Here is a 24,326-nt window from a genome sequence, read left to right as displayed (position 1 = left end):
ACATACATATATATCTTTATTAAAAGCACATATAAGGTTTTCTTACTGTATTCACTTTATTTAATCAATCTTTATGTAAGATTATTTATTGGAGCTATTGTTTTTCAGTTTGATTTGATTTGCAGAAATACGGTGTTTGTAAATGTATGATGGTTTGAATAGATGCTTATTGCTTCAAGTTTACTATAATTCTATGGGAGATGTTACTAATAAAATGGAGACCAAATATTTCTCCATCTATGGTGGCATGGTAATTAAAAGTCCCTTCCAAATATTATTTCACTTTGTATTAGTTGCTTATTTTCCCTATAGTCAATATTTTAGACAGAAAATCTGAATAGTGAATTATACTATATTGCTAGACTGCAACAACTCAGTTCATTGGAATATTTTAGTTTGACCCCATCTTTGACATTGTAATACACATTTCTATTGGCATGAATGGTCTCAGACAAAAGTCAAAAAGAACAAACTCTAGTCTTTCTTTAAATCCACATTAAAGTCCAGCTCTCTATGCTGAGAAGGCCAAACCTTCTATTGTCTGATCCTCTCTCCCATCGTCCTGGGTCTTTAGTTTAAATGTCGTAGTGTTGACAACATAGAGCATGTACTCTATTTTACAACCAGGAGGCTTGGTCAGGAATATTCTCTTAATATAGCAGAATACTAGTTTTATAGAAAATACTTTTTTTATTTTTATGAAGCACTGTAAAACAAGACCTAATTGAACATTAAGACACAAAACTTCATCCTGTAAACCGGTTAATTCATCTCCAAACCCTCACTGCTATAATATAGATTAAGCATTAGCAGATATGCCGTGATATAATGTGAATGTTGTATTTTATTGTCACGCTTATATTTTAGGACTAAAGAGGAAAAAAACCACTAAGGGCTAAAATACAAAAAAAAGTACTTCAAGGACAAGGTTTAAACACATTGTTTTTTTAAAGTGAAAGGCAGTCATGGACTTGAAGAGGTGTAGACAGAAAAATGAGACCTGTAACTATTCACTAAAATTACAGCCCTCAAGATACAATCTTATGAAATTAAATATTACTTAATATAAAATAATATGAAGATTCTTTCAAAACCTAGGAGAGTATTGTCATATACAGGGAATGAATTTTGAAGAAGGTGATCATTAGTAAAAAAAAAAAAAAAAAATACAATGAACAGTAGAAAACCAAAGAATCACCGTCATCACAGCATTTAGCTAATAGCATCCTTGATTAATAATTTAGTATTTCAGAAATGTTCTCTTTGAGGAAACAACTGCTTCTCTTGGTTATCACAGTTCAACTTACTCAGAGATAATATAAAGGACTCTTAGTTTTAGACCTTAGATTTTAAACAGTAACTGGAAGCAACGACTAGTAGTTTATACTCAGACAAGTACTTACGGTCATTGCAGAGTGGCCCACTGAAGGAAGTCATACTGCAGTCACAGCTGAAGCCATCCCACTGCTGCAAGCACACACCTTGATTGGAACATGAGTCCTCTTGACAGGTTGTGCTGGGCCCTGTAAAACAATCCAAAAAAAACTTGGGTTCTTTAAAAAAAAAAAAACAACAGTACTTTAAACATGAGCTAGAGCACATATAGTAGTTGCCAACACCTCAAATTACATGTCCAAACTAGTTTTAAAAGTTCTAGTTCACACACCTGAATTAGGAACTAAGAAGCTGTAACATGAAAGTTTTCTTAAGTTTCAAGTATAGAACAAAATACATTAAATTAATAAACTAAACCAACAAATAGTGAAAGCAAGTGCATAGCTTCTGTATGATCATGGTAGCAGGTAATCTCATTCCATCATCAATAATTCTTTAACCATTTGGATTTTAGAAAATGAATGGATCTCCTCAACTTCTGACCAATGAATAGAGACACCATGAGAAATGGAGATTATAACTTCATGATATTGAGATAAAGTTTGGTAAAATAACTGAAGAAAGTTATGCAAAAATACCCTAGAGGTTTCAGAAGGTTCCCTGTACACACTATGGATAAAGTCATGATTGTTGGGTGTTTTGGATAGGTATGTTGGCAAGTATCAATTCACATGCTTTAACAATTTCATGCAGTTAAACATAAAATGAAAAACTGTATAAATGGCATGCTGCATTTAACATACAAGTAAAAAAATGCTAGTCTATTTCTAAAGAATCATAACTAGCACATTGAAAAACAAAGAATTAAAAAAAAGCATGATCAAAGCACTAAAGGCAATCACTATACAGACATATGCAAGACTGAAAGCCTTTATGCAAACTATGCTACTAAATGAGGTTTCTTGCACAATGTTCAAAAGGAAAAAATGAAGTCTGAACCCAGTAACAGGTACTGCAAAAATGTAAAATATGTTATTTTAGGGTTTCCACTGTGTATTATGGGGTTTCAGTCTTGTTTTATACACATAGGGCTATCTACCTTGCAAGTCAGCTTTCATCAATGCAACTTTGTCAGCAAAATAAAAAAAAAAAGCAAAATATATTAAATGTTAGTAAGCAATACTGAAATGGGGCAAACACAGAAGAACGTTCAGATTCAAAAAGCATGCTGCTGTAAAGGGGGAGAAAATGCTATGTAGAGCAATCAAATTAATACTAACAGCCATAAATCTTAAGAGACGCCAAAAATGAGAAAGCGGTAATTTATTAGAATTTTACTGCACATATGTATATATATAATGGTTAATTGAGCCGATGACATGTAATGAAGGAAAATTAAAAGTGCTTTTGTGTTTTTCCTCTCTTAGATAGATATGAATGCATTACCACAATGACTGTGTTGCTTATTTGGAACATGAAGCACCATTTGTCATGTGCAAATACAGTGTAGACTATGGTCATTAGCAGACCAATTATCCCTTTCTATGTTTTTCCCTCTAGATCTTTTATCTTGCTGTTGCAATTAAGGCTTAAAACTGTAATGCCAGCTATTCACTGCCAACAGCTTGACTTTAGCGTGACACCAAACTATCAAAATGTATACTGTATATCATTTGAAGCGGAGAGAAGAAGTAGTAAGGATGGAAGAAGCAAACTGCAATATAATCTCCCATAAAGAAAATGTCTTTAAAATTTCAATGTAGAGTGTTCATCTTTGCTCTTACCAGGTTGGGTACATACTACTCGAGAATTTCAGAGTTATGTCTGTATGTTCTACACCTTCATAAGTGTCTTCAACTTTTATCAATTGCCCTGTGAATAATTATTACAGTATAACCTCAGCTATCTTAGAGAAAGGTAAAAATGGAATGCAGTCCACCTAAATAGCTTTAGAGTATAAATTAAAGGTTTTTCTAGTAAACATAATTTTATAGGCTTTTATGAAAATATAGACACTAGCCTAATTAGATGCTGTTAGTCTCAAAGTGAGAACCATTGAGGTACCTGCTTTTGTGAATAAATCAGAAGTATCTATAATTTGTATAAATTGTATATTTTTGTAAAATGGATTTTAAACATGTACCTTACATCACATTTCTATTACCATATCTTCATTGAAAGTTATTGAATTTAGCCTAATCTATGTGAACACTTCCAAATTCAGAAAACATAATATTATAAATACTAATTATATTATACTAATAACAAGCAGTATAAAAATAATAAAAACAATGATATAAGTTTTTATAAGTAGTAGTGGTAGTGATATTTTTCAACTCTTGTTTCAAAGAACTAAGAACCACTAAATTGCTCATTACTTATCATTTTTCCAACCTGTGAGAGATAAGCGGCCTACTGATCTTTAACCCGTGGTGTTAAATACTGAAAATAATCAGCATATTTAAAAAAAATAAAACCTCTCAGAGCAATATTCCTTAGCACATGCCTTCCTGGGATAAGCAAAGGAGCAGAGAGTGGTGCAAGCCCAGTTGGGATCACATGCTGTTCTACCACATGGCTATTTGCTCCCTGACTAACACAGCACAAAGAAAGATCAGGAGCAAAGAACTGAGAAAGACCCAGATTTTTGTTTTTGTTTCTTCAAAAATTATCATAAATTCAATTGCTGAACAATGCTAAACTCAAAAATAATAAAACTGCGTTGCGCACCATCTGGGGAATGGTCACGCTTGAAGGTGCTGACTCGGGGAGGGGGGGTGCGAGGAGGGGATGGGTATATACCTACATGATGAGTGCGATGCGTACTTTCTGGGGAATGGACACGCCTGGAGCTCTGACTTGGAGGGACAGGAGGTACATGGGCAACGTATGTAACCTGAACTTTTGTACCCCCATAATAAGCTGAAATAAAGAAAAAAACAAAACAAAACAAAAAAAACTGCAATCTTCAGAAATAATCTGCCCATATTATAGAGTGGCAACTCTGAGTACCTGCCAAACCTATGTGACCATAAAGACATGCTTTATTTTTATTATTATTTTCATTATCACAACAGTCTTTTTACATTCAGGTATTACAAGAGAATGCATGCCTCTGTCTGACAAAACACATTTTTCAAAGTACTTACCTTCTAGAACAATATTTAAACATTGACAGGCATTTGTACAAGACAGAGCCCTGAATTTATTTTTCCCTTCAGTTATATAAATGTTCCTATTATTTTATCACTGAATAAAATTGGGAACAAGCCACAAGGACATTTGTATTAAGTGATTAAAAATAAAGAGATGTCTGAAAAGAAAAAGACAATGAAGGTAAAACTACAATTTCTGGAAACCAAAGAAACAATAGAGGAAAGTGGGCATATGTCTGGGCCTTCAAATAAGGCAAACTTAGGTTCCAAGCTTATATCATTTTACTTATTAGATGTGTGACCTTACCAATGTCACTTTATATCTCTGGGGCTCAATTTACCTATCTACAAAAAAAAAAGGAGTAATATCTAATTTATAGAATTTTGAGGCTTAAAGGAGATAACTTACATAAACTTATTACCACCAGTGCTTAACCAATAATAGCTGTCATCATTAAATAGAAATATATTTCTGTACCTTACAAAGCAGTGTAGAGCTGAATGCTACAGTTCTACAAAAAGAGTATCTGTGAAAGTTTCACTGGCTTTATGTAGAGAAGTTATCTTGACTTTAGTGAGCCTGCTTATTGGTTGATTACCAGTCTCTATCTTCTTTTACATAAGAAGGAAAATGCCAGCCAAAGCAGTAATTGTCAAAGTGTGGTCCCCATAACAACAGCATCAGCATCACTTGGGGACTTGCCAGAAATGTAAATTGCAGGGCCAGACCCCAGACTTACTGAACCAGAAACCCTGGGGGTTATATTCAATAATTTGGGTTTTAACAATTCTCCAGGTGACTCTGATCCAGGCTAACGTTTGAGAAACATTACCCTAAAGAGACTTTGGTAAAATCCCTCCCTTAGCTGAGATGTATTTTTTCTAAATAAAATCAACTATTGCCTAGTGAAACAAGTTAGAAATAAAAGACAACAGTGATTATTGAAGGAGGATCAAAAGTTTTGCATGCAGGGACTTAGAGATTTGTGGGTCTTATGGGAGTAGGAATGACAAAAATCTTGACGAGATATTATTTGGTTATGTCAAACTTATACTACATATTTTTATGAACATAAATGATAAATTATTCCAATGTGATTGGGACTCAAACTCCATTAGACAACAATCTTCAGAAAGATAATTTACTTGGTATCTACAATTTAATCACTAATCCTAAAAACTCTGTGAATCTCATCAATTATACCTATGACAGGTACATCTAAGACTATTCTTAGGAACCACACATGATAGAAATAATCATAAATTAAAAGTTGTTAACCTGATGTTGGAATGAAAGAATCAGGGCAGGGCAAAAAAACGTGGCAGGGCAGAAAGTAATATTCTAAGAGTAAAGAAAAAGGGAGTGAAAAAGGACCGCACCATTTCTTGTAGGTGAGAAGTCACTTACCAGGCAACTTGTAGAAAGGCCTATTTTTGAAAAATATTTTCCAGAAGAGTTTATAGTACCTTTTTCTTTTAAAAAATAATAAATACACATATTCTCATGGGTTAGATCACCTTAAAGAACCAAAGTTATGTCCCATATTCTTGTATCTATCTACTAGAGGGAATTTAATCACTTAATGATTTTATTTCCTTTACTAAATTGGTAAAAGGGAAAGCACAGTTTCCCTTGGTTTTACAAAAGTGTTATGCCAAAATTTGAAATAAAGAAAATAAATATGGTGATAACATTAAAAATTAATTCAATAAAGCCTTCCATTAATAACCTTATCCTCTGGCATTATTAAAATGCAGTTTGAATTTCACCTAACTTTTCATGGAAAAAAGTTGCAGAGAGAAAAAAGGAATCATTTTCAAATAAAAAATTTCCATGTATTTAGGTAATTGCTAAATATAATGACATTATTTTGGCTGAGAAAAAATGATTCATAATCTCCTGGGGGATAGGGATTCACATTTCTTTCTTCCTCTTCTCCCATCCCACATTTCCTTATGAATCTAAAATTTTCAAAATGGCCCAAACTGTGTTCAGTATTAAAGGAGAAGCAGCAATATATCCAGAGCTAAAAAATTCATGATAATGTGATTAAATTACATTTATGGAAGGAGAATTGGCTTGAATAATTTGAGGTGTTGAAGTGAAAATTATTTAAAAGGAAAGTAGCAATCAAAAAGTACTCCTACAGATCTTGGTCTGATAGAGAGCACAAAAGAACGGAAGATATTTTAGTGAATTTTTGATGTATGGAATATTAGCCTTGGGTAATGTAAGAAACCTATTTTTGCTAAAATGAACTGATAATGTACAGGATATACTCTTTATGCCAGGGGTACACTCTTTATGCCAGGTATACACAAATCAAACAGTGATAGGATAAGGAAGTATGTGTATTTTATTCTCTTATTATATCCTATTGAATGTAGATTTTAAAAATTGGGCTCAAGTTGATTAATACTTGCTGAAGTAGATATATATTTTCTAGCCTAAATGGGTATCTATTTAATGTTATAAAGCAAGCATTGCAGAACTTATTTACAAACTAATTAGGTGAACTAGAGAAAGCTAAGAAACAGAAAGTAATAAGATCCATAGATATAGCTCCCATTTTATATTGGTATTAGTGCAGGCTGGCAAACAGTCCAGAAAATTTAAGATTTATGGGATGAAATATTTAAAACATGAGCAAGGATTTCTAAGCCCTAAGTGAAAGTTCAAAAAGTTATCAGGATTTTGCTGCCTAGTGAGCTTTGTTCTCATTTCCAGGCAGAATTAAAATTATTTAGAGTGTGATGACAAAGACCTAGTACCTTCACATCCTCTCTCGATCTGTCCATTGCAGAAAAGAGCATCTGAGATGAGGTCCGGAAGCCGTCCATTTAAGTCAACCGATGCCAGGCAGCCTTGGAAACCTTCCTTGGCATGAACAAGCTTTGGCAAGGATTTGTATGTTTCTTTAGCCACTCCTCCTATATATAAATCACCTGTGGGAAGATCAAAGTCTTTGTCAGAAAAGTAACATGTTACTGACTTTAAATACACAGGAGGACGGAGAAAAAATAGTGAGGTTTGTTTTTTCATTAAATAGTAAGTAAATAAATTTATGAATAGCTATTTTCCTAAAAGTATCAAATACACAACAATAGAAATTCTTGACTAATACACCAGCACTAGAAGAAATTTCTAGAAGCTATTTCCACAGAGAGCTAGGGGAGTTCAATACAATGTGGCCCAGTGAGAAAGAACAGGGGTCATGGAGATGCATTTCCCTGCACTAGAATCCAGGCCTGATTCTATGAGGCCAACTCTATGATCTTGAGTATGTTTTTTTTTTGTTTGTTTGTTTGTTTTAGTTTCTCTGATTATTAGTATTCCCCCTTCTAAAATGGGAACAATAAAACCCATCCCATAGGTTTGCTATGAGGATAAATGAGAAGAAATATAGGAAGCACCTATGAGAGTGAAAATATATAGTAGATACTCAGTCAATAGGCATTCGTATTAAATTTAACTTTTTCTTTTTTTTTGAGACAGAGTCTCACTCTGTTGCCCGGGCTAGAGTGAGTGCCGTGGCTTCAGCCTAGCTCACAGCAACCTCAAACTCCTGGGCTTAAGCGATCCTACTGCCTCAGCCTCCCGAGTAGCTGGGACTACAGGCATGCGCCACCATGCCCGGCTAATTTTTTGTGTATATATATTTTAGTTGTCCATATAATTTCTATTTTTAGTAGAGACGGGGTCTCGCTTTTGCTCAGGCTGGTCTCGAACTCCTGACCTCGAGCGATCCACCCGCCTCGGCCTCCCAGAGTGCTAGGATTACAGGCGTGAGCCACCACGCCCGGCCTAAATTTAACTTTTTCTTAGAGAAATCAGGGTCTTCCAGTAATCAGACGTTCAACAATTTCTCTCCAGTGTCCACAGTCACCTTCTACACTATGCTTAAGCCCATTATCCTTTCTTGCACCTACCTTATTCGTTAACTCACTCCCATAATAGTCTGTGTATAACTTAATAGCACATCCTTCTTCAGTTTGTTTTTTTAAGGTAAAATTATATCTTATACCATTTTCAATTCTTTATGCTGCTCTGGGATCTGTTAACAAGTTACCAATTTATTTTTACAACTTTATTGCAAGTTCTAACGGAACACTTTGCTCAGCTTTGTCATCTTCATGTCTCGAGGTTTAGGATTCACCAACTTTATGGGCTACAACTTTAAACAACAGATTGCAATTCATGTTTGACTCTGTTTCTTTTCCTATTGCAGATGAGTCACTCTGCCTGGATGCCATTCAGTAAGTGTAATAAATTCACTCTAGTAAATACTTAATCAATGCCAAACATAAGAAGGATAAACCTGAAAATTCCATACATTGCTCCTATCTACTAGTTCCGTTGTCATACTCTTTTTAGTTACTTCTCCAACTTTTCATTGCCATTTGAATTCTCTTTCTCATATTAAGCATTTCTATCCAACTACATGTCACTCAGCACATTTTTCCCAGTGTAACACAAAACCCCTGCATTCTAATGCTCATCTGGGCCCCTATGTTGTCTTCATGAAACTTGGGAGCAAGGAGAACTGATACATGTGCTATTTATTGAGCCATGAGTAACAAAGTCCTTGATCTCTGACCTAGAAATCCCATGTCCTCTGCAGGCATTTGGAAGTAGGGTAAAATCAAATCACAGATCTGATACTTTGAATTGTATTGGTGAGTAAACTGAAACAGAGAAATCATGTGGCTTGTTCAAAATCATTTAGCCTTAAAACTGAGAACTTAGGTCCCTTGAGCTACTAACTATAAAGCTCTAAGTATTGTACTAGAATGCCATTGATCTTACATAATTTGTACTGAAAGTACTGAATGTGTTTGCTTCTCCTACCTCTTAAATAAAATAAAGCATAGTCATTGCTGAATGCCAAATAGAGGGCATAGATTTCCAATTTAAGGGCCGAGTCCTGGTAGGTGTCAAACCTCAGTTAGATTTATGGAAGTAATGGTGAATGTGTGCATTTCCTTGGGAGAACCCAGAGGCAGCAATGCGATCCTAGAGAAAAAATGGCTGCATGGTAGATACAGACATGCTCAGAGCTTAGACAGCCTCACAGAACTTTGCATACTTCACTGTGGTATGGGAGCAAGAGAGCAATTTCCAGAGTGGCACAGAAATAGCAGAAAATCACATACACAAGAATGAAGATGCCAGGTAGTCATTCAGGGGGCACCTGAGTTGTGACTATAGAATATTTGAAACCGGCTTCCATGCTACCTCCGTCTAACTCCCCCCAAAACTGGTACAATGGAACTACCCCACCCAACAATAATTCCAGAAAAAGAAGGGAACTAAAATTCCCTGAGAATGTATGTTCATTAACTCAAAGAATCAAACCCCAAAATAAAAACCAAGGTGAGTTATAGAAAAAGAGAAAAGGTACCTTTCTTGTATATCAGAGGTTGTGGGTTGAGATTTATACTTTTACAAGTCAAATAGCAATGCAGGGAAATGCTCCCTACATGTATTTGTTAAAATAAATTTCTGAGAAAATTTCAGCTCTCCTCCAGGCATAATGAATGTAGTACTACAGAACAGTGGGGAATTGAATGAAGAATTCTTGGCACTGCTTCAGACCTTTCAGATGTAGAACTTAGTACCAAAAATTATGTATGGAATGCTATATATTTAATAATCAATCCTCCTCTGTCTGATTATAACCTCCTGGAGGAGAAAGACTATGTCTTTATTTGTCTTAGATTCTCCCATAGTGCCTAGTACTGGGCTCTAAGCACAATGGGCACTTAATAAATATTGTCAAGCCACCTGATGGATTGAGGTCACCAATAGAAAAGAACCAAGAAACAAAGAAGAATGGTAAGGCGACATGGGGAGAGAGCTAAGTCTAAAATGTACTTACTTCCTCTCGCCACTTTCTACCACAATGCCTGTGTTTTCCTATTAGCAAACTTATTTGACAGCCAACATTTTAAAACTTATTGAAGAGAAGTAGCAATCTTTCCCCTGTGTTACTAAAGAGCAGAAAATATTCATTCAAGCAGTGCAGGATACAAGCCTCGAACATATCTAGGTAGATGAGTTTGGCTTTATAAGTAGGGGACTGATGCTCATTCTCATTACTGAAGCTGCACTTAGCAGCACCACTTAGTACTGTTTTTGTAAACTCTTCATATAGCAAATAGTGGTCTACAGTCCCTTGGTGGGTTTTCATATAAAAAGAACAAAGGAAACCCTTAAGTGGTTTAAGCCCTTTGTACCATTACTACTTCATCAAAGATAGAGCTTCTCTTTTTTCATGTTTGGAGTGATGGAAAGAAAATGACCTGTTAGCACTAATGGGCCCTTGCAGGCGAAATCTTGCATATGAAGGAAGATACTTATTAATGGCCCTGTGTGTGAACAGGAGCCAGGATGGACATCCAGTAGGAGCCAAGTTTCCTACAGACTTGAAGTTCTCCTGTGACCGCTTCTTCAAGCTAAGTGGCTGATATTTATTCATATTCTTTAAGTAGGTAATATATGTAATTGATGAGGCAATATTGAAGTTGGGGCATTTTCAGCAAATGATGCAGAGAACATGTATAAAGCCAGATAACCGCAAATATTTGGGAGACAGGCTTCCTGAGGAAATCTCAATAACACCCTATCTCTAGCACCATGTATCCGTAAGCACTATGTTCCTCTCAGGAGTGTTGTCTGCACGTCAGATCTGAAGCGATATCACAAGTATCCATTCCCTGGTAGTTGGGCAGTAATGACTAAGACATAGCACACAGGTGTTTTAATTACATCTGACTACAAACCCGGCTCTGCCACTTACTGACTGTCTCAGTAGAGGCATGTTAAATTGCATACGAGTCAGATTCTTCATCTGTGAAATGGGGATAATGATGCCTACCTGATGAGGATTATAAAGCAAGTATATAAAGCATTCATAAAGCATGTACTCGGCACAGGATTCATACCAGTTTGGCTGTGTTGGTGTGTCTGGTAAGGACTACACATCTACAGGGTACCTCATTCTATGTTGACTGCACTGAGAAATACAGAAGAATGAGAAGTCGAGTCTGTCACCTGTTTCTAGTACAACTTCAGTGACAGTGAAACTGCCCTTTACAAATCAATAAAGGGGGGTGTAAGGTGAGAATCGTGGTACAGGCCTAAAACTCTGTGAAGGGACAGACCTAGCTAAAAATATTGATAATCGTCAGCCTCTGTTCCCCTGTTTGCTTCTTTATAATTGCTACTCTGAAGTCAAATAGCTGGTGGTCATAAAGATTCTTAACTTTCTCCATAGACAACATCACCTTTTCAAAACCTAAAGGTAGTTTTTGAGATATCTTCCAGGTCTACCTTCCAGCGGATTGGTTGACACACCCAGACCAGTGGCCCATACCAAGAAACTAACTCATCTGGAATTGTGACTCCAACCCAAGAACTCACTTAACACAAGACAATGATTTCTACACACCTATAATTTTGCCCCAAACCTAGCCAATTAACAAACCCAATTGCCTAATCCTTTGCCCACTAAACTATCTTTAAAAACTCTGTTTTCCAAATTCCCAGGGAGGAAGATTTGAAGAATTCCTCCCATCTCCCCACTTAGCACTGTGAGGAATTAAACCCTTTCTCCACTGCAACTCTGACTGTTTCAGTGTGTTGGCTTTTCTCTGTGCACTGAGCGATACAACCTGGTTGGGTGGCAACAAAAAGATGTCAAATTTACAAGTTTTTCATGACATTTATTTTATTTGATTTAGTTTACAGTCATTTGTGTGCTTGAAGTGTGCCTTGCATTATACTATTAGCAGCTCAAGGGGCTCCTTTGAGTTAGTTTGAAACCCATGAGCATTAAGCCTAGTGACATAAATGGGAATGTTGCTTGATTACTATCTCCTAATTTGATACAAAGAGATTAAGAGACAAAGAAATCTCTATGAAGCCCAAGGGCCAGATTGTCAGGTTCAGGATAAATGTGCCTAGAAAATCAGAGAAATCTAAGGTTTTTGTGGACTTTGATTGTAAAGTAAAGCATCATGGAAGAGTTGTGACCAAAAGAAAGTATAGGATACATTAATTTATAAAGACATAAATGTAGGTACCAGGCACGGGGAACAGCCCAGATATACCATGGAGACAAAATGAATATGGCATTTAAGAAAGAGAATAAAAGGCTAGACTTGACTGGAAGAGAAGACTTTTCAGTTATTTACCAAATAATGTAAATAATGTTGTATAAGTAAAGTTAAAGGAAAGGATTGAATAGCACCATACAACTTATGACTGATGGCTGGGGAAAAAAATAAAAAAGACAATGAGGAGTCCAAAGATGGACGCCAGGCAGACTAGGAGACTAGGGAATTTGAAGCAGTAATAATTTGGGGGAGAGATGAAATTTCATTTAACATTGAATATGTGGAATTTGAGTAGGAGTGGCCTATAGGAATCTGATGATGTGAACCTGGGGCTTAGGGGACAGAGGTTGGGGCTTTGAGACCTGGCTTGGGAGCCATCAACCAAAAGCAGATAAATGAAGTAGTGGAGGAGGTTTTTTCTTCTCTTAAAATAGGGAGCATAAGGCAATTAGAGCAAAGACTTCAAGCTCTGCCTTACAGTAACAGAATGCAAGTGTCAAGGTATAATTAGTTCTTTGACTCAGCTTTCCTGTGTATTCATATGCATTTTTTGTGCCTCTTAAACATCTCACTTTCATTTTAATTAAAAACAGCATACATAAAAAAGACAATTGCTTTGTAGACTTGGATAGCTAAAACTCTAGGGAAACTAAAGGAGGCTCCAGAAAATTCCTATAAATGGCCTTTGGGGTGGGGGAGATGAAGTCATAAAATTGTGAACCCCTTTTCTGACAATTACCTTTCCCAGTTCTTTGTGTGTGAATGCCTTATCTCCCATGAGTTTATAAATTCTTTCAAGAAATGACCATAAGCACTTTTATATTATCACTTAGCAGGCACTCAATAATTATTTAACTCATTCAAGGAATGGATGAATTAGTAGTTCACAATCAATAAATAATTATTTGAACAATAAAGACATAACAAAGGTTTTATGCATACAGCACTCATATTTGTTTTTGGTTCCTTTTACCTGAGAAATAATGAATGAAGTTAATTGTGAAGAATTTTTCATCTTCTGGTCCCTTTCCTTGGACACAGAGGTGAAGCCATCAGCTCATTAAGAGAATTCAGTGCAATGACATTTTTTTTTCATTCTGGTAAAGTAATTTGATAGGGTAATGCATGAGCAGTTTTAACTGACATGTATTGAATTTACTTGTAGGAGAGGTAGAGAGAGAAGACAGAGGTGAAGAAAGAGTTTTGGGTATCAATGTGTGGTGATGAGAACTCACGTATTAGTTTACTTCTACAGTTATAGTAAGTGGTAAAATCTTTGTAAAAAGTTAAATTGGAGCTTATTCTAGCTTTGTATTTCACTCTGTGTCTTTGCAATCTGTCATTCTTTGTGCTGCTCCCTGTACAAATACGACCGACTCCTGCAGCCTCCATAGGCACACTTCACACTATGGATACTTCACACTCTCTCTCCAGACTCATGTATTTTGTTACTATCACAAAGGGCGGCATGCATTTACTGACTGTCTGTGGCTACACAGCCACGTTAACTGTGTGGACCCCTGATGCTCTGCCCTAGTGAGTTTTTTAATCCCCATCTGCACTTCTTTTTTCTGTGCAGATGTTTCTCTCCATGCAGCCTTTGGGCCACCACTCCAGGACTCCTAGGATTGTAATCCTTCTGGCTTCATGCTCCTATTTCTTGGCTCCTTGCCAGCCACAGGTGTTCCTGATCCTATAGTAGGCTCCCACATCCAACTATTGTTTATCTATTGTTATAGCTGAACAGTCTTTGAATTTCATAAAAATCACTAAGACAAAATGAATTTAAATGTACAGAGTCCAGTCTGAGGGAGAGAGGGTCCCCCTACTGCTTTGAACTTTGGTAATCAGTGTTAGGCATTCCCATGGTCAAAACCAGAAAAGACAGCTCTGACTTTATCATTATAATCATAACCAACATTAGTGTAGTATCCTCAAGTTTATCGAGCACTTGCACATGTACTGCTCTATTTGGTTTTTGCCTGGTGAGCTACAAGGGGAGTAAAGACTATCAAGGACACATGTTAACAAATGAAGAAACTATGGTTCAGGCTACGGTGCTATAAAGTGGCAGGGTCTGATTGCAAGCCCCAATCTTCTGAAACGCTGACCATTTTCACTCAATCCACACTGGCTCACACACTGTACACTCTGTGAGGCAAGTGGCCAATGCCATTACTAAGAAGTACGGGAAAATTTGGAGAGACATGGCTAGTTGAGAAAAGTAATGATAATAAATGTTAGCGGAGTCCAAATAAGCTAACTGATTCCTGGGATGATAAAAGACTCACCTGCATGTTACTGAGTAATTTCATGAAGACAAAGTCAGTTAGTTTCCACAATCATAAACATTAGGTGTCAAAATTCTGATGAGTGGGTAGAATGCTCATGATTCCAAAATCTGAGTTTTAGATATGACAGCTACTTTTCAACTGCTTCCCACAAAGAAATAAATCAGACACCTGTATGCATCCATGGACCAACCTAATGCCACCTAACAGCTACGTATGACAGGTGGGGGTGGAGGGTCCAATAAAGTTTGATTTCAGATCTTAATGTTTTCCTATAGTGAGCTTTTCAGAGTTAAAATGGTCATTTTGCCATGGACAGAACAGACAATGCTTTCTACATCCTAACATTGTGTTTCAAGCTGAAATCTTGAAATAAAATTGCCCAAAGAAAGAATATTTTTTAAAGGTATGATTCTAAAACTTACAACATGAGGACAGATTCGGTTTGTGTATTTGGCCAACAGACTGTGAGGAAAACCTGATGGGCATGCTAAATGGAAAATAATAAAGTGAAATTGCTATGGGGTGCATGTGGTAATCCATCTTCTTTTAAAGCCACTCTACTCCAGTGACACTGTGGCAGATGGGGTGTGAGTTCAGTCATATAAATTCATGCCAAGATAACTTCATCTCATGGCTTTGAATCTTTAAATTTACCTTTAGGTAAAAACTGGGTACAAATATTTTGAAGTTTTTCCTTTTGTCCCCATCCAAGTGACAGCCAGTTTAAACACCTGTGGCATCCTTTACAGCAGATAATTCTGTCGCCATTATTTATGTGTTTCATCTTTCACTCACTGTGTAATACTCTCTGGGATTGCATATGGATTTGCAGAGGTTCTAACATACATTGTTACACCTCATACATGCATAGCACCTTGATGTGAAAAGTGCTTTGACATTTCTTATCCCATTTGATCCTCATAACAACTCTTCACAATAGTCAGGGAGGTTACTATTAGCCGTAATTGACAGGTGGGCAAACTACCCTCCTGAAAAGGTAAGTTACCTGCTCAAGGTAATATAACCAATACAAGAAAAATAGCACTGGCACAGAAGCCTCCTACTCCCAGGCTAGCTCTTTTCTCACCACATTCTCTACTATTTTTACTAAAGCCCTTCTCAATAACAAAAATAGAACAGACAGAGTAGTTTAGAAACGGCTGTTCTGGAAATTAAGAGAGGCTTATAGGTAGGGAACCAGTAATATGACCTGTCCAAATTTGTTATTTTTCCTGAAATTTTGCATAGTTCTATATAACAAGTTGGCTTTCTTTCTTTCCCCAAGTAATTTTTATTTCAAAGATTTTTTTTTTTCTTATTTCAAAACAAATGAACATTTATTTTGGGTGGGAAGGGACCAGTGGTATACAGGGTAAGTATAAAAGAACAACTCTTCCCTATAATAATGGCTTGTTTAATTGAGGTTAAAAAATGGCACCTGATCTCAACTTAAACAGGATAAAGGGGATTATAGCCACCAGTAGCTTGAAAGGACAAAGTTGCATATAAGCACACACAAAAAACTTCACAGACATTGCCAAAGAGCTTCTAAAATATCATGAGCTTCACAGAATCAATACATATTCAGGACATACAGCAATTAAAGTTGTTGGCCATAGTGGTTGAGGAGGACTTCAGGGGCTAAGGAGATAGAACCAATATACACAGTCTATGTACGGCATAGGGCTAGGAAGGCAAGTGCCGGCAGAAACATTCAGTTCTTTTGCAATTACCAGAGGCGAAATTTCAATGCTATACAATGTGGTAGTAAAGTAGAAGTTTGAATAACTAAGTTTTATGTGGCATGAGAGATGTTTTATTTTATTGCATGGCATTTCTCCCTCCAATGTTAAAATAAGTACTACCTTTCACTCTAGATCTTCAGAAGGAATTCCTTCAAATATGTTGGCAAATACAGATAGTAGTATTTAAATACTGCTACAGACCTGCATTCAAATTTTATTTCTACCACTTGGGGCTATGTGAGAAGAAACAACTCACTTAACTTTTCTGAGTTCTCATTTTCTCATCTGTAAAATGGGGGCACTAATAACTCACCCATCTCATTGTTGTAAGGAGTAAGAAACCATATGTGTGAAAGAGAATATCAAAATTGAAGTTCTGACTGAAATGCCAACACAATAAATATCAGACAATTGAATATAAGACAGGTATCCAGGTGCCAAATTGACAAAGGAAAAGGTCAAATACTGGTTCTAAGGCCTTTTAACCTCTCAGCTATATCAATGATGTAATAATCATAATAATGATAATAAAAGGGGTCAGAAATTGGAAGGAAAGGTGTCTGAAAATATCCTTTAAATTAGCTTTTACTGTGCAATGAGTTTGTGTTAACAGATTCTAGTTCCAAGCCTAGTGGAATAGCTCTCAGAAGTTGTCCTGGAGAACATTCTTTGTGTTCTTTGCAGTTGGGGCTAAGGAGGACCGGTGCCTGACCTGCTGAGAAAGCTTTAAATAGCTTGAGGCAGAGGGTAGAAATGAGAGCACTGGGAATGGGCTGCACTTCCAGGGATGAGGGGACAAATGATGCACGGAAATTCCTCGCGAGTAGAGGTGGGCCCCACGTGCATGACAGCAAGGTGGGAAGGATGGCCTGGAGACAGCAGACCCAGAGCTAAGAGTCTGTGGGGAGGGAACAGAAAGTATCATCACTCCACAGCAGGTGAGGTTACAAAGTCCGGAAGAGAAGCCGTGGATGAACCCAGGAAAGCACCGTGAGAGGAGGAGTGAGCTTGAGGCATCTGCCAGACCAAGAGTCCCAATGTCAGCCGATGTCCCTTGTCACCAAGCTATGGGAAGATAACCGTAGGAAAAGGCAGACGCTGAACTTGCCACTTCTCCTACTGCCAGTGACTGGCCAAAGCAGACTGTAGCTTGAATTTTGAATTTTGATTAATAACTTACATTGTCTATTTTTAAGTGTTTGAATTAAGATTATGTTATATAATGTAAAATGGTTATAGAATTATCTTAAAAGTGAACTCAACGATTTCCTCTAAACCAGCACGTGGTACAAATACCTCAGCACAATGCATTTTAAAGTGATGGCTTGAGGTAAAATTAATATCGTAGGTTGATATTAAGACATCATGCTTATTTAATGTAATACTTTCACATATAATCTCTTAACACAATGCCTGACATGCAGGTTCCCAATAAATGACAGAATTGATAATTATGATGATGGTTATAATAATGAATGCAATTTATAATATCTCTGAATAAAGAGCACAGACAGATCCAAGCCAAGAGGTTGTTGAAGACACTGAGTTTCACATACTACCCTGTTGTTGTGTACGATCCAAACTTATGTCTCAGCAAAAGTACAAATATTAATAATTATGTCATAGACAATCAAGTTTCTCAAAAATAGATGGGACCATGCATGTTAAATTTATAAATGGTAATAGTCTGTTCTGTCATGGAAACAGAACATTAGTACAGGACCTTATTTGTTTGAAGTCTTTTTATAGTTGCAGGATTCCAACAGGAAAGCAGTGGTGAGAGATGTAAGGAGTGTGTGGGTTGGGGGTAGTGGGGTGGTGAGTGGGGACTGAGGGTGGGAGAGGGAGAAGGGAAACCTCCTACAGCCAGGCTAGGAAGGAAAATAACTAACATCATACTAAGTCACCTCTGAGAAACCTGAGAATGCCAGATGGACTCTGCTGTGTCAGGATAGTTACGGAAGTTGGTCTAAATCTTGCCAACACCTGTCATAGATTGGTGAGCCTTAGGAGCCGCCCCCTTCTTACAAACCCTTGAGCATCAAAACACATACTGGCTAACCTTGTGTACTATCGTGAGAATTAAATACTCACAGAACCCACCTGTAAAACAGAGAGGTCTGAGAGCCATGAAAAAGCCGAAGGTTTACATCCTACTTGAGTGAGCGAGATGCTGCCGAGCTGCTTTCCCAGGTGGCCTTCACAGGGAGTACTTGACCAAGAAGCTCAAACACTAGGAAGAGAACTCAGCACCACTCCCGGCATTCTCTGAAGAGGAACCAGCACCAAAGGCTCGTCTCTGGATGAGGCTCAGGTCTTGAGAGCAATCACCTGGCCCTTAAGAACTCAGCTCTGAGCACCTGCAGATACTTTCTTCTCTGTAGCACAAACCTTAAAGAGCTCAAGTCATCTAATTACCACCCCACTGAGACATAGTAACCTGTCACCTTGTCCTGAGAGGCATCTGGGCACTGCATTCAGCTTTCCAGTAGCCCAAATTTTGCAGATGCTCAAAGGTTTTTAAGACTGAGAAAAACTATGTCTCCCTGTTCACAACCTCCTTGCAGATGTTCCAAGAATAACCAGCACCAGGCCTTTAAGCAAAAGGGAAGGGATGGGGCTTTTAAAGTTGCACCAGAAGTAAAGAGCCCACAGGTGTCCCACTCACTACAGGTCTCTACTAGGGCCTGTCACTGATCAGACAGATAATACACATAAGGTCAGAGATTTTTTTTCAGTGTGTTGCTGCCGGTTGTCACTAGCAGTCAACTGAGGTTGATATAAGCAATAAAACTTGTGTTTCCTGGTCTGTTGTTGAACTGGGAATTAGAAGGCTAGATCTGGAACACTAACTAGCTGCCTGGCTGTGTAAGTCAACCTCTGCTGAGCACATTTCTCTTATCTGTAAAAGGAATTGGTCAGATTAGATAATCTCAACTTCTAGTCCTGAGTTCCTGTGATCCTAATGGTGGAAAGAAAAATTTCAACTAATAGAGTTGGAGGGAACTAAAAAAAACATAGAAAATTCATGCCTAATGTAGGAGAAATTCCAAAACAAGTACAAAAAAAAAAAAAAAAGGCTGTTAGTAGGAGATAAAGAATTTAAAATCTGCTGCAACCTGTAAGCTGGTTCAAGGGTCATAGAGAAGCAAAGGAAAGAACTTCCAAACCAAATGTTTGACAGCAGGTCCCAGATACCTGTGCATGGGAAGGGATGATGTCTTAAGAATGAGATGGGATTAAAACAAACTGACAAAGGCATTAACGTAAAGAAAATAAATTGAGACTGATTTCTCCAAAGCCTGGGAATTCAAGGGAGATGGCCCGAGATAAACAGTGGTTTCATGTCTCTAATTGTCTTTCAAGTAACTGCTCTGTAATTCTCGAGTGAAAAAAGGAGTAACAAAAATGTCAAATCTTACTTGTACATACTGAGAGGCTTATTGTCTTTGTTCTGCACTATGGCAACTGTCTCCAAAGTGGCCTCTTTTCCCTGAGCCTCCACCCATCTATCACATTAAAGCCAAAGGAATAATTTTAAAGAACACTGTGCACTCCACTCTCCTGCCTAAAACCCTTTAATTCTCCCTTCTCTACCTTCTGGCATGACATTTGGGGCCCTTGATAATGAGAAAACTCTTCCAGCCCACAGCCTCCTTCTCTTCTCTTTCAAGTTCGCATTTTCGTCCATGAAAATCTACCTCTGTGTTTATTGCTAGTTGGCCTAGCAGAGGTAAACATGGCCAGCAGCAGGGCAAAAGCCCATGAGGTTATGTTCTTAGATCAGATGGTGACAGGTCCACTCCCTGTTTTAAATCCTGTGTTTTGGGGAATTGGAAAGTGAGACGAAGAGGAGAGAAGACAGAAGTGGAAACACATGGGAACAAAAGTAACAGGTAGAAGCCACAAGACAGAAGCAGCCAAGAGGAGGAGAAGCTAGGAAGCAGAGAGAGATATCATAGCAGTGCCAGCCACCAGAGCAGAGAGAGGTAGTCAGGCTGTTAGAATGGTGGGGCAAGGGATTAAGGAGCAGTGAATATGTATATTCAAGGGATATTTACTGACCATAAGAGGTCACTCTTGAAATTCCAGTATGACTACTTTATCAAAATTCTTATCCTCTGTGTGGCTTCATTGTTCAGCAGCTGAAAGGGGTTCTTGTCTTTCTTACTTCTTAATGGATGCTTAAAATAATCTCCTACAAACTGAAGCAATGTGAATGAATCTCTTTCACTTATAAACTTAAAAAAAAAAAAAAACAATCTAATAAATATAGCCCTATAAGCCAACCTCAGGACAACAGGACTTTCCCTCCATGTTCCATGCCGTATCCTGCTCTAAGGCTAAGCTCAAAGTTAGACTCTTCTCTGAATATTTCCTGTTTGAACAAATAATCCAGGCAAGACAAGCGGCTATCCGATGTCATACGGGCTGAATACACAAAGCTTGGGCATGTTTAAACATGATTAGGACTTTGAAGAGAATCTGCTTCACTGAATTGCTGCAGTAACGATTTGTCAAGTAGCAACATGAAAGGGTAGAAAATGGAGGGATGCGTGTTAGATTCAGGGTTAGAGAGGGTAGGTAGCTGAATAATAGAGAACGATCTGAGATCAAGAAGAAAAGAGCAAGAGTACTATTTATCTTCTAATATTTGCTTAGAGATCTAATATATTTGAAAAGAAAGCCCTAGTTGAGTTGTATCTGATTAGGGGACATTTTAGCGACTTGGTAGCAAGATAAACAATAGCAGGCGGTTGCCTTCAGGGTGAGATTTATTAATAAGAAGGACTATGAGGAAGGTTAAGGAGGAGATAGCTGTTGGTAGTAATCACGGTAAGAGTAGAAGGGATAAGATCCAAAGCCAGTGCCAGAGCTCAAAGCCCTGGAAAGCAAGGAATTTGGGGTCTGAGTGACAGAATGGGGGAGAGAAAAGGATAAACTACTGCCTGGATTGACCTAGATGTGGCCCATAAATAAGTTACCATAGTGACTTTTTAATAGTTTTGCTAAGTGGCCACCTGAGGGCACTCTATCCTATGAGCCCAGGAATCTTTAATGTTTCCCCCTACCAAGTAAATTATTTACCCTCAATTTCTCGAAGCATAAGTTTAGGTGATACCTTAAGCAAGAGTACTCATGGAAGATTGGGGCCCAGAGTTATTCCTCCTCCCTCTTTTTGTTCTTGAACTGGATTAATGAATGAGCAAGACTGACCTCAATTCAAATCCCTGGGTAATTGCAAGGATTAAATAAAATAACCTCATTTAACTCTATTTAGCATTTAGTAGAGACTCAATAAATATTAATTCCCTTCCAAATATATACACAGTCTAACATACAGATTTGCCAAATATAAGAACAAAAGGAGAAACATGAGGAAGAATTACACCATCCCTTTATCTCCCTAAAGGAGGCAGGACTCAGAAGATTCAAAATGAATATAGAACTGTGTTTGCTCGGAAATCATTCCAGAGAGCAAATTTATGATGCCCCTTTCATGGCATGTCGCTGCGTGTACATAACAGTCAGAGGGAATAAAACAAAAACAGCTGGGAAATAAAGATGAAAGCAAAACTGTATCAGCAGGGAGAGACACACAACCCCCTGAGAATCCAGGCTATGTCAGGATTGTACAAGGTCACCTGCATGGAATTCGTCTTCTCACAGAGAGATCATTAGACTCTTGCCCATTTCAGACCTTCTCTATTGGAGTCAAAGTGAGGAATGAAATACACGGCCCTTAGTTTTCAAGGTTCTACATTCATGTTCTCGCTATAAAATGAGCCACAGACAAAAGCATGCATTACTATAAAGACTAACTGTGGAATTTTAAATGTCTGGAAACAAAGAGATTCTGCTTCCCCTTGCAAATAAAGCAGGTTAAGATTTCCCCCACTCCTGAGTCCCATACAGCACGTTTGCGGCCTCATGCTGCCCTCTAGTGTCTTTTTAAAGTAAAGTCACGTTAGAAAGAACGCACTCCCAATAATCCTGCGTCGGCCAATAATGTGACTTCAGCCCAGGACTGGTAAAACCAAAGGAAAAAAAGTCAAATTCTAAAATAAAAGAAAAACTGGTGAGTACGAAAATTTAGTGAGTTAAATTTGGCCTCACCATGGATCTTGCATTATTTCAGGACTCTAACACATGGCATCCAGATCAGTGAATGCTCTTTAAAATTACAGACACTTGTTGTTCTCTGCACATCCCTCTCAAATGATTACTGCTTCAGATGGTCCGAGGTGGGATCCAGAAATATGCATTTCACGAACACCACCATCTGATTCTGATGTAGCTCAGTTGGTTGGCCTCACTTTGAGAAGAACCAAATATGGTCACAATGACTTTGAACAGGGTGTCAGGTAAATCTGATAATTTTCTTTTAACTCTTCAAGGGTTCAATTCATTGACTGAAACAGTTCAACTTTCATCTATCCTGCATTTAGACCATCTCCATCCAACGAGACTAGCACGTAAAGAAAACACAGCTGTTCAAGTTCGAGTGAAGAGTTCCTGTAGAAGTTCTCCTGTATAGAAAACTACCCACCTGCCATTTCAGTCGGCATCTAGGTGAGAAAGAAAAACAAGGCCCAGTGGTTCTTACTCATCCTTCAGATATCCCTTAAACATTACTTCCTCAAAAAGTCTTCCTGGAGGTCCCGTTAGTTTCACTGCCCCTCATGTGACTGCACAGCATCCTGCACTTCTCTGTCCCGGCCCCCAGTGGCAGTGATCTCTTTGGGACAGCAGTCTTTTCATTACAGGAACCCTGTTGTCCTCTTTCCAGAGTCAGAGCTCAGTAAACACCCACAGCCACACGACCAAAAGTGATGGTGATGGAGACAGGAGCGGTCAGGCCCCGGGAGCATGCTCTCTTCCCAAGTTCCCTCCAGTTCACGGCACCCACGATAAGAGGTGTTTTGGGGTTATTGTTGCTATTGGATCACACACCCAATGTACAAGCCTACGGCCTTGGCCTAATTTGGGGAACTTACTTTTGGCATCGTCTGATAAATCTACAAACATCTGGGAACTTCAGAAGATTATAGGTGATAATCATTAGTACAGAATATCTGTGTTCATGTGGGAAATTCACATCCAATTTAAATTGTGTGGTTTTTTTTTTTAAACACAAATATACTCAGTTTAATACTCCATATCTTAATATTATATAATATGCTATTTTCAATTCATAGTTTTAGTGGGGTTTTTTTGGGGGGAGGCATGGGCAAAGCCTGTCTTATATTCCGAGTTATGAAATATTCAATGTTTTAATAAAAATCAGGCCTGAGAGCAACTTAGATTTGTAAATATCCCCATAAAAAAGAATCCTAGACCACAATCTCTGATCACCCTCACTTCCATTTTTTAATGAACAATAAGCAAATATTTACTTCCCAGGAGTCACTGTCCTAAATATCCAGAGACACAACACACTGCCTGGCATTGTTTCTTTGGACCCTCGATATGTAGGGCTGTGCATGCCACATACTTGAACCCACCGCGAACTGCTTCTTTCTAGCCATTTCAGTGGCCAACCTTGAGTCCACAGTTTGTAGTGAAGTTCGCTTATGCTTACTGAGGTCTCACCTACACAAACAGGGCACTGTTTTGCTCTAGCTTTCGTGGCTTGGCCAGCACACTGAAGTTTACAATTCCTCCCTTTCCCTTAACAA

The 24,326-nt window shown here is 37.9% G+C and overlaps 1 protein-coding gene across 18 annotated transcripts in view; it reads right to left on the bottom strand.

The window, feature by feature from the left end:
• The window catches only part of NRXN1 (neurexin 1), a 1,058,130-nt gene that overhangs the window by 533,504 nt on the left and 500,300 nt on the right, over positions 1-24,326 (bottom strand). For all 18 annotated transcript variants that reach the window (XM_069494608.1, XM_069494610.1, XM_069494618.1 and 15 more), the window contains 2 exons: positions 7,263-7,436; positions 1,404-1,523 (listed from right to left, as the gene is read on the bottom strand). In XM_069494608.1, coding sequence (XP_069350709.1) covers positions 1,404-1,523; positions 7,263-7,436 — 294 coding nt within the window. The remainder of the gene's footprint in view (positions 1-1,403; positions 1,524-7,262; positions 7,437-24,326) is intronic.

The sequence above is a fragment of the Eulemur rufifrons genome, chromosome 19 (assembly GCF_041146395.1).
Source record: "Eulemur rufifrons isolate Redbay chromosome 19, OSU_ERuf_1, whole genome shotgun sequence".
NCBI lineage: Eukaryota > Metazoa > Chordata > Mammalia > Primates > Lemuridae > Eulemur > Eulemur rufifrons.
The sequence above is the reverse complement of the archived record's forward strand: the minus strand, read 5'-3'. Positions and strand labels throughout refer to the sequence as shown.